The sequence below is a fragment of the Ooceraea biroi genome, chromosome 5 (assembly GCF_003672135.1).
Source record: "Ooceraea biroi isolate clonal line C1 chromosome 5, Obir_v5.4, whole genome shotgun sequence".
Classification (NCBI taxonomy): Eukaryota; Metazoa; Arthropoda; class Insecta; order Hymenoptera; family Formicidae; genus Ooceraea; species Ooceraea biroi.
Genome location: NC_039510.1, coordinates 15,587,986 through 15,599,446, shown reverse-complemented (window position 1 = coordinate 15,599,446; position 11,461 = coordinate 15,587,986). Strand labels below are relative to the sequence as shown.

The following is an 11,461-nucleotide window of genomic DNA, read 5'->3' as shown; positions in this document are numbered from 1 at the left end:
GATGTTTAATGATTTCGTGCATCTTTGATGATCGCGAAACATGTAATACCAATTCCAGGTATGCGGCGTATTGTTTGCCGTAATTTAACGATAACAAATGAGTGCCATTAATTTTACATCCTTTATATCTGATGATATACAGGCGTGCGTTCTTCAAGGAAGTATTTTCCCTCATGGATAAGTCACGTTTGTGTACATACATCATTCACATACAGTAACGATGGATATGCGATGATATCTATGCGGGATCAAATGAATTTGAGTGTTTGAATTAAAACGAGGTAATGCTTTTTTATGATTCATGTATTTTGTATAACGTTTACTCTAATGTTGCAACAGTAAGTCAATACAATTTTGCATTATCACCCTAGATTTATTATGTACAGTATAAATTCTTACTATTTATGAAAGTATATAAAATTATTGTTTTCCGATATACATATGTCATAATTATGTAGTTAATATAGAGGTACATGTATTTTATATACCCATTTGTTCTTATTTTGCAAAATAAGAAATTGAATTATATCTAACTACTTGATTGTATATGGCAAATGTATCTTTCTTGTTTTTTTTTTTTCATGATCCTTAAAATAGGACGCATTACGTGCCACCTCCCCGAAACACTTTAATTAAACAATTGAAGTATTAATGTACTCGGTTAAACAGTTGTTAGAGTGTTTCCTATATATAATAAATCGTATAAAATAAAACAGCCGTGAGATATTTTATTCGTTCCATAATAATAAAGTTAATTCTGGTAAGTAGTTAAGTAGTAATTTGTTACATGGCAGTGTAAAAATGTTTTCAATAATAATCATTTATCAGTAATGTAACACATTATATGGGATCATTATACGTTCAAACGATAAAATTCATAAAATAAAAATGTACAGCTTCACGAAGCTATTTGTCACGATCAATAGTGTTTTCCGTCTCAATTCATTAAATATCAAACCGGAGCAGAACAGGAAATCCTGTATGATATTACTCGTATATTTTAATGCTATCTATTATAATATCGCACGTATTAACAAAATAAAATTATTCGCGTTACAATATTAATTTGGATACTGAAGATACTAATATGGTAAAAATGTTTTTTTTTTACTACAGATTGTTGTAGAACAGCAGTAGTTTTTGATTCTATTATGTAACAGAACATATATACAAGAGTGGCAATATATGTAAGGCCCGACAGTACGGTGATTTTTTTAGTAGTTTTTTTATAAGTGCAACGGCACAATTATCTTTAATTCGAAATCGCTTATTCACTCTATGCAGATATTTCTGTACGCTTACAACTTAAGCTAAGTCTTTGGCTTAGCATCGGTAATAGTATTCGGAGGAATTCATATGAACAATTGCCCTTCAATATAAGTCTATGTCATCATTTTCGGTTTTATTTAAATTGACGCTGCATTTTAACTTGCTGAATAATATTCATGAAGGGAAATATGTAATGAAACAAATTGCTTAAGAAACGCAACATAGAACAGTATTCTAATGTCGAAAATTATTGAATAATAATCTGCAACAAGTAACTACGGATATATGCTAATATTATATGCAGAATAGAAAATTTAAGCCTATTATAAATACATGTCAATAGAGACAAACAAAATTAGATAAAAGCTAATTTTGTTAGATTGATATTAATAATAGATGTGCTGCTATATAGATATCGAGGTCATAAAATTTAATGCAGGTATTACAAAAATTTACATGATCAGTTTAATGAAATAGTTAGAATAAAAATTCCAGTATTCTCGTAAGTTGAGATATATACCAAATACGCGTACAATATATGCATATGTGTAATTGTATATCACAAATATAACATTACGTCGATGTAGAATCAAATCGATTTGCCGAACTGTAAAAATCTGTAGATTTAGGCACGTACTCAAAAAGTTATGCGTAATATATTTCCCATAAAACCGTAAATTATTTCGTACGTTTTTTTACACAGAGATTTTGCGTTCTTATATAAGAAAGATAAAAATAAAGTGAATATTCATAATTTAGCATAAAAGCAGTAATATGATATAAAAGAATTTAGTCATGTAATATTAATAATAATAATTATCAGTATGCATAAAACCAACCACGGTTAGATCTACCGTAAAATTGTGAACGGTGACAACTCTTCTCGTCTTCTTGAGGAACTCATCATTCGTTATTATTTTGATTATCCATAACATTTTTACACCATTAATCCATAGTAGTAGTGGTAACCCAGCGTATTTTCACCTGGATGGATCATCTTGAAATATTTGATATCATACAAATGTTACCTGATTATACTTGAAAAAGAGGCAGATATGAGAAACCTTAAACTATGCCGAAGTAGTGAGCTCCTTGTGGAGAAAAGTCTCGATATCCACTCGGCATATAGGACAACGCTTGTTTGTGCATAACCATCGGTCAACGCAATCAATATGAAATAAATGCATACATGGAAGCCTCCTGAAGACAAAGGAGAATGCAAAGTTACAAAGTCGTAAAGTAAATCGTAAATGCAAGCTGAAGGTAAGCTCGAGGCTCACCAGCTTACCTGACACTCTCACAATCTTCAAATTCGGATAGACATATTGTACACTTTTCGATAGCATCTTCCCCATTTTTGACTTTCTTTACCTGCAAGCAAGGATAATTGTTTATGTAATATAAATAAGCAGAGATGTTAAACGTATTTTCACTGCGTCAATATATTTCTTTACTCGTTTGTATTTGTGAGGGAATGTGTGGCTTTCGATGGACTCCTGCGTAGCCCCACAACTTATATGAGCCATACGTCGCAAATCAACGATCCGCATATAATTGTCCAGTCGAGTGGATACGTGACGCGCTCCTTGCAACACCAAATCCGGCAGACCCATCGGTGGGAACGGCATTATATCGTGCGTGCCAGATCCTTGCTGCATATGTATGTTGAAAAACGAAATGCATTACGTACAACATTAGTTTAGAGAACTATAAGGTGCAATATGCTTAGCAAAAAAAGAAAAAGAAAGAAAACATACTATATGGGGATGGAAACTAATGTGAACGTGGTGCATGCGTTGCGATGGCCGTTGATGCGGATCGTAATGATACATGTGATGATGTACATGTTGATGTACCGGCATTGAGGGTAACATCACTGGAGGAGTTGGTTCCATTTCTTCCACACCGCTCAACGGATTTACCTGTAGAGCAACATGAGAAAAAATTGCCAATTATAAGATACGTTATGAGAGAACGTAGAGTTCGCAGAATTATAAATTACGATTATAGGCAGCACGGGGCAGGGTGCCCTATAGAAACTAGACGGCCCTCGAGCCTCGGGATGACTGTAAACGGTGGGTTGCTGCGGCTGCGGTAAAATCGGGGGTGGAAGATAATTTTCCGTGTACGCTGCGCTGTCCGTTGTATTGTTGCACCGAGTGCTCGGAGGGCTGTTGTTTCCGTTCCCGCCGCAGGTGTGTTGCGTCGATGAATGCACATTACATGGTCCCGCATTACTAGAAGAATTAAAGAATTTATAAATGCACAATGTTCGCCCTGCAGATAGAGTGCAGAATAATAATAATAATGCTAGAACTAACCCGTGATGTAACGAAGATCTGTGTAAGTAAAGTCTTCGTCTATGCACTTCCTGCATACGCTGTTGATTCATCCACAATCTTTCTTGGACAGGATGCATGCGTGGTCTTGTTACATTGGCAGATGCATCTGCGTACGATGATAACGAGAAAAAATTTTATTTTATTTTCTTTATGATGTATTAAAATATATATATATATATATATATATAAAAATGCTGTAAAATACTTTATAGCACATACAGTATATAAAAATACTATAAAATACTTTAATATTACTTTTTAATAGTTTATAGACGAATTTGAAGATATGAAATACTTGTACCTCCTACAGATCCACAACCCGAGTGATCGTGCATCCTGTAATTGTGATACATACGGCTGTTATGCATAACATGCCGCATACGATTGTGATACTCCGCAAGCGTACAGTGCGGATTGCTTCTGAAAAGGATTGCATCACGACTTAGCAGTAAGAAGAGTATACAATTTAATGAGAAGCACCTCGCGATTATTATATTTTTAGAAAATTTGTTTGCAAAACGTGTTACTCACCTATGATTATAATCTGCCGACCATGGGTTTGTGACTACGGGATTTGTTGGCATAGAAGTGTGTACTCTTGGAGTGTACTCTTCATCGGACTCTACAGTTAAATCAACTACAGTGACTGTACGATTATCTTCATTCGTATTTTCTAAAGAGTTCTGTAACATCGTAAAAACAGTGTCTTTGTTAAATTCGGTTTGTAAAAACATCTGAATCAAATCTGCATTTAATATGTATTATATTATTTAATATAACATGTACTTTTATGCAATTTAATGTGTACTTTTATGTTTATTATAAACTTTTATTTATGGAATAATATAATTGTATCTCGTGCAAGCTATTTTTCTAAACCTGAAAATATACATACTTTGGTATTATGATTAACAGTTCCAAGTACTTCAACTGAGCCATCTTCATCATCACTATCACTACTGGAGGACCAATCTAGTTGCAAATCTGGTGCCGATGGTGTATCATCATTTTCTAGTTACAAGAAAACTTCGATTAAAATTGATAATAAAAGGGATAAAATTTTTGATAATAAAGAGGATTACCGAGCAATTAAAATAATATATTACTCAATAATCTAATTACTAATAATTTGGTCTAGATATAATTTGTCAACGTACGAGATGTATGTACTGAGTGCACTTCTTGAGGAGTTATCACATTCGACATAACTGAATGATACAAACTATTAGACTCATTGGCATTATTACTTGCTAAATTTTGTAAAACATCCGTGTTCTCTGTCGATCGCGTAACACTGTAAAGAAGACAACATATTATTATACAAGTGAAATAAAAAAAATTATACATTAAGAAGTACAAAGTGAGACTCGATTGACCACGTTGCAATTTGACACAGCCAATAAAATTAGTCAAATTTAACCCAACCAAACTAAGCAATTTGATTGGCCTGTGGTCAATTGGAACGTGGGCAAACAAGACGCTCCCGTAAAGAGTTAATCGATATTAATAAACAATATAAATACTTGTTTGAAACAGGATGTTCTGACAATCTAGATGGTCCAGCTATACTCAAACTATCCGGTTGCTGACCACTCAATAATTTCTGGTCTTCACTCTTCTTAGTTTTATGTTTAACCGTCAAATCACGATCGTGCAAAACTCTCTTTCTCCTATAATTATCACACGCTCTCTCCTCACACGGATTATTCGATTGTCGAGTAGGCGATTCTTTCTTAGAATTCCTCTCCTGTCTATTTTGGCACATGTTACAATTTAGGAGATCAGGTTGCCAATATTCTTGTGAATCACTAGTTGTATCTGGTTGCGTTAAATAATTGCCATAAACAAAATTATTCTCGGAAGCAGTAGGACGAGCCGAATTCGTATAAGGACCGATAGCTGTTACGTCTGACTCCTCGATATCACTTTCCGCAAATAAATGCTCATATTCCATTTCATTACCTAGAAGCGAAACGTAAACGGTTAAACTAACATGATTCTAACAAAAGAAATGGTTAAAATATCTGTTATGCACAAACTTGTGATGAAAATGAAGTAAAGTTTCTCATATATACCTGAGGGAAACCGCGATTGCGGAGATGGATCAACCGTCGATGTAAATGCTGTATCAAATATATCAGCTAACGATGTAGAATTAGCTTCTACGGATGTAGTCGTAGATTCCCCATGAAACAGCTCGCTTTGTTCCTCAGGCTTACCTTTGTGCCAAACATTCTCCGAACTTGTGCTTTCCTCCATTCTGTTCTTTCATTAAATTACAACGAGCGCATTACACATCAGACAGGATAGATCACTAGATTTTGATTGAGCAATATCAAAATAAAATATTTGGAATAAACAATTATCATTTCTCGGTTCTATGTTAAAATATACGGTCATGAGGGTGCACATAAAAATATCTAAATTGATAAATAATAATGCTCTTCCTCGACGCACAAATATTTCCGGTCTGAGATAGCAACAATGCCAGTTCAGGCTTGACCTCGAAGTGGAAAATTTTGCATTCTCGGGAGTAATGCTTGTGCGTTACGCGTGACGTTATCGAGACACTATCAAATTACAGGAAGAAAACTCGCGTAGGATACTGCTAAAGAGATAATGACACTTTGTATCTCCGGGATCTCTTGCCGTGTGTAATCTTGCGATAAAATCCTGGATCAATACCGCGATGGAATAATCCGTGCGCCGAAAGTGCATTTACCTTGTAACTCCCTTGACGCTGTCGTCAAACGATAAGCGTATCTTCACCACGTCATTTTTATCAGATTTATTTCCCGTGACACCGCTATCTCTTATATCATGTATTCCACGCGTGCCGATATTACCTTCGAAATGAAGACACTTCGAATTTGATTAAATAATGATCCATGTAAAAAAAGGTGGGTACAATTAATTTCTTATATCAGTAATAATGATAATGAAATCGAAAAGAATTTACGTGGACTTATGTAGACCGTCTCTTTGGTAATGCACATCTGGCAACTGCGATACCATCAATCGTACCTTTCGTTAACTACGCTCATTTTTACGAGTTCCGTTGATTGTACAGCACACTACCTTTTCAACATCTCTATTTTATGAAGAGCTCAATGTCGAGTTTAAGGCCCATTCTTAACGAACACTTCGGAGACATATATGCCTACATGCTGCATAATTAAGGATCTGTAGCCGGCATTCGTAGTCCGTTCTTATATCAAGTCGACTTGAAAATTATCTTGGATACTTGCTAGCCAATCAGACAGCTATATTAGTATCTAAAAGATATATTCAAGATGATCCCGGTATAAGAATGGACTATGAATACCGTATTATTTTTACATCCACAATTAAAAATTAAAATTCTAATTATATTCTATACAATTAAAAAAAAGCAGTAGTTACATTCATCAGCCAATCAGAAGCAGCCGACGAACGGTTTTCCATTCTGGCTTCATTTGCAGGTTCGTGGCGCAGATGAGGCAGCTTCATGCGATGCTGGCAATCTGTGTTTCATTCTGGACTTGACCTTCTTGTCAGTTCACAGTATTTTAATGGTGGTCTCGTGTTAATTCAATTTTCAGCATTGCTTCCTTAGCGGAAAGAACAAATTAGAAAATGGCTGTGGCTGCTAGGACACTTTCAAAATTTTCAGGTGAGTTTCCAGCGTGTTTCGTGCGTCCCGCAGCCTTCGTGCACCGAGCCGTCCCGGATCTGCATTTGGACTTTCGCACGTTTGAACGGCGTATTTTCAATTTTTTTTTTCTCGGTTGCGCCATGTGCAGCCTGCGAATGAACTAAAAATAATGCTGACAGCCCGTGTTTATGATAACGTGTCATTATATAAGAAAGGACACGATCATCGTAGAGTCGCACTTTGTTACAAAATATGCGCTCCATTAATTAAAACGGTGTACAGTGTCGTACGCTTATCGCGGATCACATGCGAAGCAATTGGATGATTTGATGGCTCTCCCTATATAATAATCACGACCCTTCCTGCGACGATAGCTCGCGCGTTCAGCGTCAGCGCTATCACATTTTTCATGTACATTGCTTCCTAGAATGCTTCAAGCTACATACATGTTTTTTTCAAATAACTTTGCCTATCACTTTGTTTTATAATGCAAATGTCAGATTACATTCTTGATTCATTACAAGTGAACCTTGACCCAAGAATCTTGAAATTTGATATTGCTAAGAATAACACAAGGCAGTAAACATAAAACGTTTTCTCTCTAATTTGCATGTTGTTGAAATCTTTTGTATGCACAATTTTGTTCTGCATTAAAATACTATGTGCGATATTGTATTTTTAACTAACTAGACAATATAATAATATAACAGTAAATATTAAAACAGAGCAAAGCATTGTAGATGATATACTAGTTCACAAAGCTAAAGGTTCTTAGATTTGATTTCTGGTAGAACCAAAAATTATATATACTTGTTTTTCTCTTGCATGATAATGGTAAGCTACTGAGAGTATCTTGCCAAGAGAACTAATATAATATAGCTGTTGACACTGGCACTAAACTGTAGCTCCCATATACATAACTCATGTGTGGAGTACATGTATATGAGAGAAAAGTCATCAGAATAGAGGCAACGGGACTGTAAAGAAAGCAGAAACGATATAACACATTTTATTAATAAATCTAGTGATACATTCTATATGATATTGCAAATCAATTTTCCTATAATTTTTCAGTCAGAAACTGTGGTAGTTTATTACGGTCCCAAGTGAGATTTAATTACACGGAAACTAGGAAGAATTTAAAAATCGATGCAAATACCAAAGTGATATGCCAAGGCTTTACAGGAAAGCAAGGAACTTTCCATTGTCAACAAGCTCTTGATTATGGTACAAAGATAGTAGGTGGAGTTAGCCCTAAGAAGGCAGGTTCGGAACATCTTGGAAAACCAGTATACAAAACAGTTAAGGAGGTGAGTACTGCTACTGGTTTATATTTATTTACCCCTCATGATACTTAAATTAGTTATTGTCTTTTATAGGCCAAAGAGACAACCGGAGCTACTGCAACAGTCATTTATGTTCCTCCTCCAGCTGCGGCATCAGCTATCATGGAAGCAATTGACGCCGAAATGCCGTTAATTGTTTGCATTACGGAAGGTATTCCTCAGCACGACATGGTCAAAGTAAAGAGGCGGTTGCTCGAACAAAACAAGTCGCGCTTAATCGGTCCAAACTGCCCTGGAATAATCGCTCCCGAACAGGTATGCGTCGAAATAATTTTAGACATTAAACTAAAATATGACTTAAATCGTTTACGTGATGTTATAGTGTAAAATCGGTATTATGCCTGGCCACATACATCAAAAGGGGAAGATCGGTATCGTCTCAAGATCTGGTACTCTAACTTACGAAGCTGTGAATCAGACTACCCTTGTAAGCGTTTGCAAATGATTACGCCTGTTCACGTATCGTACAGTAGAATAAATATATTACAGCAATGGTTTTATATTTCCAGACTGGCCTTGGGCAAACGTTGTGTGTTGGTATCGGTGGCGATCCGTTCAACGGCACTGACTTCATCGACTGCTTGGACGTATTCCTCACCGACCCAGATTGCGACGGTATCATAATGATAGGGGAGATTGGTGGCAGTGCAGAAGAATTGGCAGCAGAGTACCTCATCGAGAAGAATACCGTTGGTTGCTCTTCCATACTACTGGTATCCATGTCCCAGCCCATCCTACCCAAATCCTATAATTTCATTCCGGAGACCTTGTGCTAATTATAGTATATCGAATTTTTATGTATTCTCTTTTACAATGTATCACACGTGCCGTAGGGTGGAAAGGCTAAGCCTGTGGTGTCGTTTATTGCCGGAATCACCGCACCGCCCGGACGAAGGATGGGACACGCTGGTGCCATAATCTCGGGAGGAAAGGGTGGCGCGCAGGATAAAATTAATGCACTTGAGAAGGTAGCGACTAAATCATACACTTGTTTTTCATCCCTCATTCCATTAATGTGAAATAATGTTTGTAATGAGTTGATAATGTACACGAGCTTCGTTTATCAGGCTGGCGTGATAGTGACAAGGAGTCCCGCACAAATGGGCAATGAGCTCCTGAAGGAGATGACACGGCTTGGGTTGGTCTGTAATTAAAGCACGCACTACTATAATTCTGTGTAGTTTTTCTTCTTGTCCATGTATCTTCAGGAAAAATAAATTGAAAGTACGTCATACAACAATGGCTCACAGAACATAGTAGTGTAACACGTTGAGGCATGGAGATTACTTGGCTTACCAGCGATATATCAGCTTTTCTTATTACCATAAGACACTGATCAGAGAGCTATTTATCTGCTACGGATTGATTATCAACACAAGGGAAATAACTGATATTTTTTTAAAGAAGCCAACTTATTTTAATAGCAAGCATCATTTATAATAGTTTTATAGAATTAGCCGTTGCGTTAACAGTGACAGGTATCGAAAATAATTTGTAAATTATCTAAGAAAACGTTAACTGCCATTGATCTGTCACGGGTTCGCTGTGCAAACGCTGCGAAACGAAGTTATCAATTTTTCTATAATATATAATCATAATTTTGTGAAAAACGGTTGTTTAAGTATATAATGTATTGTAAATTATATCGAACATATATAATATACTATAGTAATGAATTTACGTTTTGTGAAATATGTATCCTTACTGTAAAACATGTTAAAAATTGAAATATATATAATATTACTGCTTGTTGAGCTACTTGACGTTTGCAAATAACCAATGTATAACAGCCGGTCATCATTACGCAAAATATTGCGTCATCACCTAAACCCCATTATTTCATCGATAAAACCAGCAATATTTTTACTCTTATCGCTGACGAATGGCTTTAACTTTGCCAGGTCCATTGTTTGTACAGTGTGCAGTAAATTTTGACAAGTACAGTAATATAAATGTTCGTCCTTGCACAGCTGCTCAGCTAATTCTACTTGATGATTGTCCATGAGAAGATCATTGATCACTACGATTAAGTGTTTGCGATTTTCCAAAGCTTCCAATACACTTCCTGCGCCAGCGTGACTTATCACAAGATCTGCAGATTGCATGTACTCTCCAATCGAAGGGCTTAATTTAAAAGTTTCAATCTTATGGAAGCCGCAACGTGGCGAACAATCTGGCTCTAAGCCACTACTGCCAATTTGCAGGATCAGGTGTTTGTAATTATGTGCCGACAGAGCCTAAAATTGTGATAATTATCATAACGCAATATATACTCTATTATTGTTATTAGTGTATATTGTATAGCTATAATATATCAAGTAATCTAATAATGAAACATAAAAAATAAATAACCGGTCACAATAAAAAAAAGAAGGAAATGTAAGTAGTGCTAAAAAATGCATACTACCTCTAAAACTTCACGACTCAACACTGTAGTTATCAGATTATCGAATTTCGTTGTGCCGACTGTGACAAATACTGTTTTACTCGACATTACGTCGCGTTTGTGTTGCTTTATGCATCGGAAATCGAAAAAAGATACGTTATACTCTATTTCTTATTTATCCGTATAATAAATTGAGGCACTGCACACGCAAAGATTCATCATACTGAAAACAGGTCGATTAATGCGATCGCTTGACGTTATTAACTCAGTTTGACTTCGTTTTTAGGTGGAAATGGGAATTTGATCCAAAAAGAATCAATAAGTCGTTTATTTACATTTAATTACGCTGAATTGAAAAAGTCGAGCATAAAACTTCGCGTAGAAAAAAATCTGTTCTAGGCGAGTCTCTCACGTGATCTAGATAAAGCATCTAAAAATCCACTCAGGCGGATTTGCACAGTCATATATAGAACGTGCAGGAAGA

The 11,461-nt window shown here is 35.8% G+C and overlaps 3 protein-coding genes across 10 annotated transcripts; 1 reads left to right on the top strand and 2 right to left on the bottom strand.

Moving 5' to 3' along the window:
- Positions 1-285: 285 nt before the first annotated feature.
- On the bottom strand, positions 286-6,657 carry LOC105286464 (E3 ubiquitin-protein ligase Arkadia). Of its 7 annotated transcripts, none has more exons than XM_011351431.3 (14): positions 6,334-6,653; positions 5,687-5,876; positions 5,135-5,573; positions 4,769-4,905; positions 4,507-4,622; positions 4,143-4,294; positions 3,913-4,031; positions 3,591-3,717; positions 3,272-3,506; positions 3,027-3,191; positions 2,724-2,921; positions 2,558-2,640; positions 2,334-2,469; positions 286-2,266 (listed from the first exon to the last, which is right to left on the bottom strand). In XM_011351431.3, the coding sequence occupies exons 2-13, from the start codon at positions 5,868-5,870 to the stop codon at positions 2,340-2,342; spliced, it is 2,085 nt and encodes a 694-aa protein (XP_011349733.1). In that variant the 5' UTR covers positions 5,871-5,876; positions 6,334-6,653; the 3' UTR covers positions 286-2,266; positions 2,334-2,339. The 7 variants fall into 7 exon arrangements, with proteins under 7 accessions (XP_011349733.1, XP_011349732.1, XP_011349730.1 ...); XM_011351430.3 differs by having other exon boundaries at positions 286-2,253; XM_011351428.3 differs by having other exon boundaries at positions 286-2,469.
- Positions 6,658-7,092: 435 nt separating this feature from the next.
- Positions 7,093-10,341, top strand: LOC105286462 (succinate--CoA ligase [ADP/GDP-forming] subunit alpha, mitochondrial). The gene is made up of 7 exons (XM_011351425.3): positions 7,093-7,263; positions 8,320-8,555; positions 8,625-8,846; positions 8,914-9,018; positions 9,101-9,280; positions 9,425-9,559; positions 9,659-10,341. Exons 1-7 carry the CDS (start codon positions 7,227-7,229, stop codon positions 9,743-9,745), a joined length of 1,002 nt encoding a protein of 333 aa, XP_011349727.1. The 5' UTR covers positions 7,093-7,226; the 3' UTR covers positions 9,746-10,341.
- Positions 9,993-11,450, bottom strand: LOC105286463 (UDP-N-acetylglucosamine transferase subunit ALG13 homolog). 2 transcript variants are annotated; one of them, XM_011351427.3, is made up of 3 exons: positions 11,313-11,450; positions 10,999-11,200; positions 9,993-10,828 (listed from the first exon to the last, which is right to left on the bottom strand). In XM_011351427.3, exons 2-3 carry the CDS (start codon positions 11,083-11,085, stop codon positions 10,412-10,414), a joined length of 504 nt encoding a protein of 167 aa, XP_011349729.1. In that variant the 5' UTR covers positions 11,086-11,200; positions 11,313-11,450; the 3' UTR covers positions 9,993-10,411. The 2 variants fall into 2 exon arrangements, with proteins under 2 accessions (XP_011349729.1, XP_011349728.1); XM_011351426.3 differs by lacking the exon at positions 11,313-11,450 and having other exon boundaries at positions 10,999-11,278.
- Positions 11,451-11,461: the final 11 nt, after the last annotated feature.

Excerpts from the sequence above, each read along its gene's own strand:
- LOC105286464 (XM_020034015.2), bottom strand. The coding sequence starts at position 5,870 with ATGGAGGAAAGCACAAGTTCGGAGAATGTTTGGCACAAAGGTAAGCCT. Across the intron at positions 3,507-3,590 it reads AGATCTTCGTTACATCACGG|TAATGCGGGACCATGTAATG; the intron begins GTTAGTTCTAGC and ends TAATTCTTCTAG. Across the intron at positions 2,641-2,723 it reads TCCCTCACAAATACAAACGA|GTAAAGAAAGTCAAAAATGG; the intron begins GTAAAGAAATAT and ends CCTTGCTTGCAG.
- LOC105286462 (XM_011351425.3), top strand. The coding sequence starts at position 7,227 with ATGGCTGTGGCTGCTAGGACACTTTCAAAATTTTCAG. Across the intron at positions 7,264-8,319 it reads GACACTTTCAAAATTTTCAG|TCAGAAACTGTGGTAGTTTA; the intron begins GTGAGTTTCCAG and ends ATAATTTTTCAG. Across the intron at positions 9,560-9,658 it reads AAATTAATGCACTTGAGAAG|GCTGGCGTGATAGTGACAAG; the intron begins GTAGCGACTAAA and ends TTCGTTTATCAG.
- LOC105286463 (XM_011351427.3), bottom strand. The coding sequence starts at position 11,085 with ATGTCGAGTAAAACAGTATTTGTCACAGTCGGCACAACGAAATTCGAT. Across the intron at positions 10,829-10,998 it reads TGAGTCGTGAAGTTTTAGAG|GCTCTGTCGGCACATAATTA; the intron begins GTAGTATGCATT and ends TCACAATTTTAG.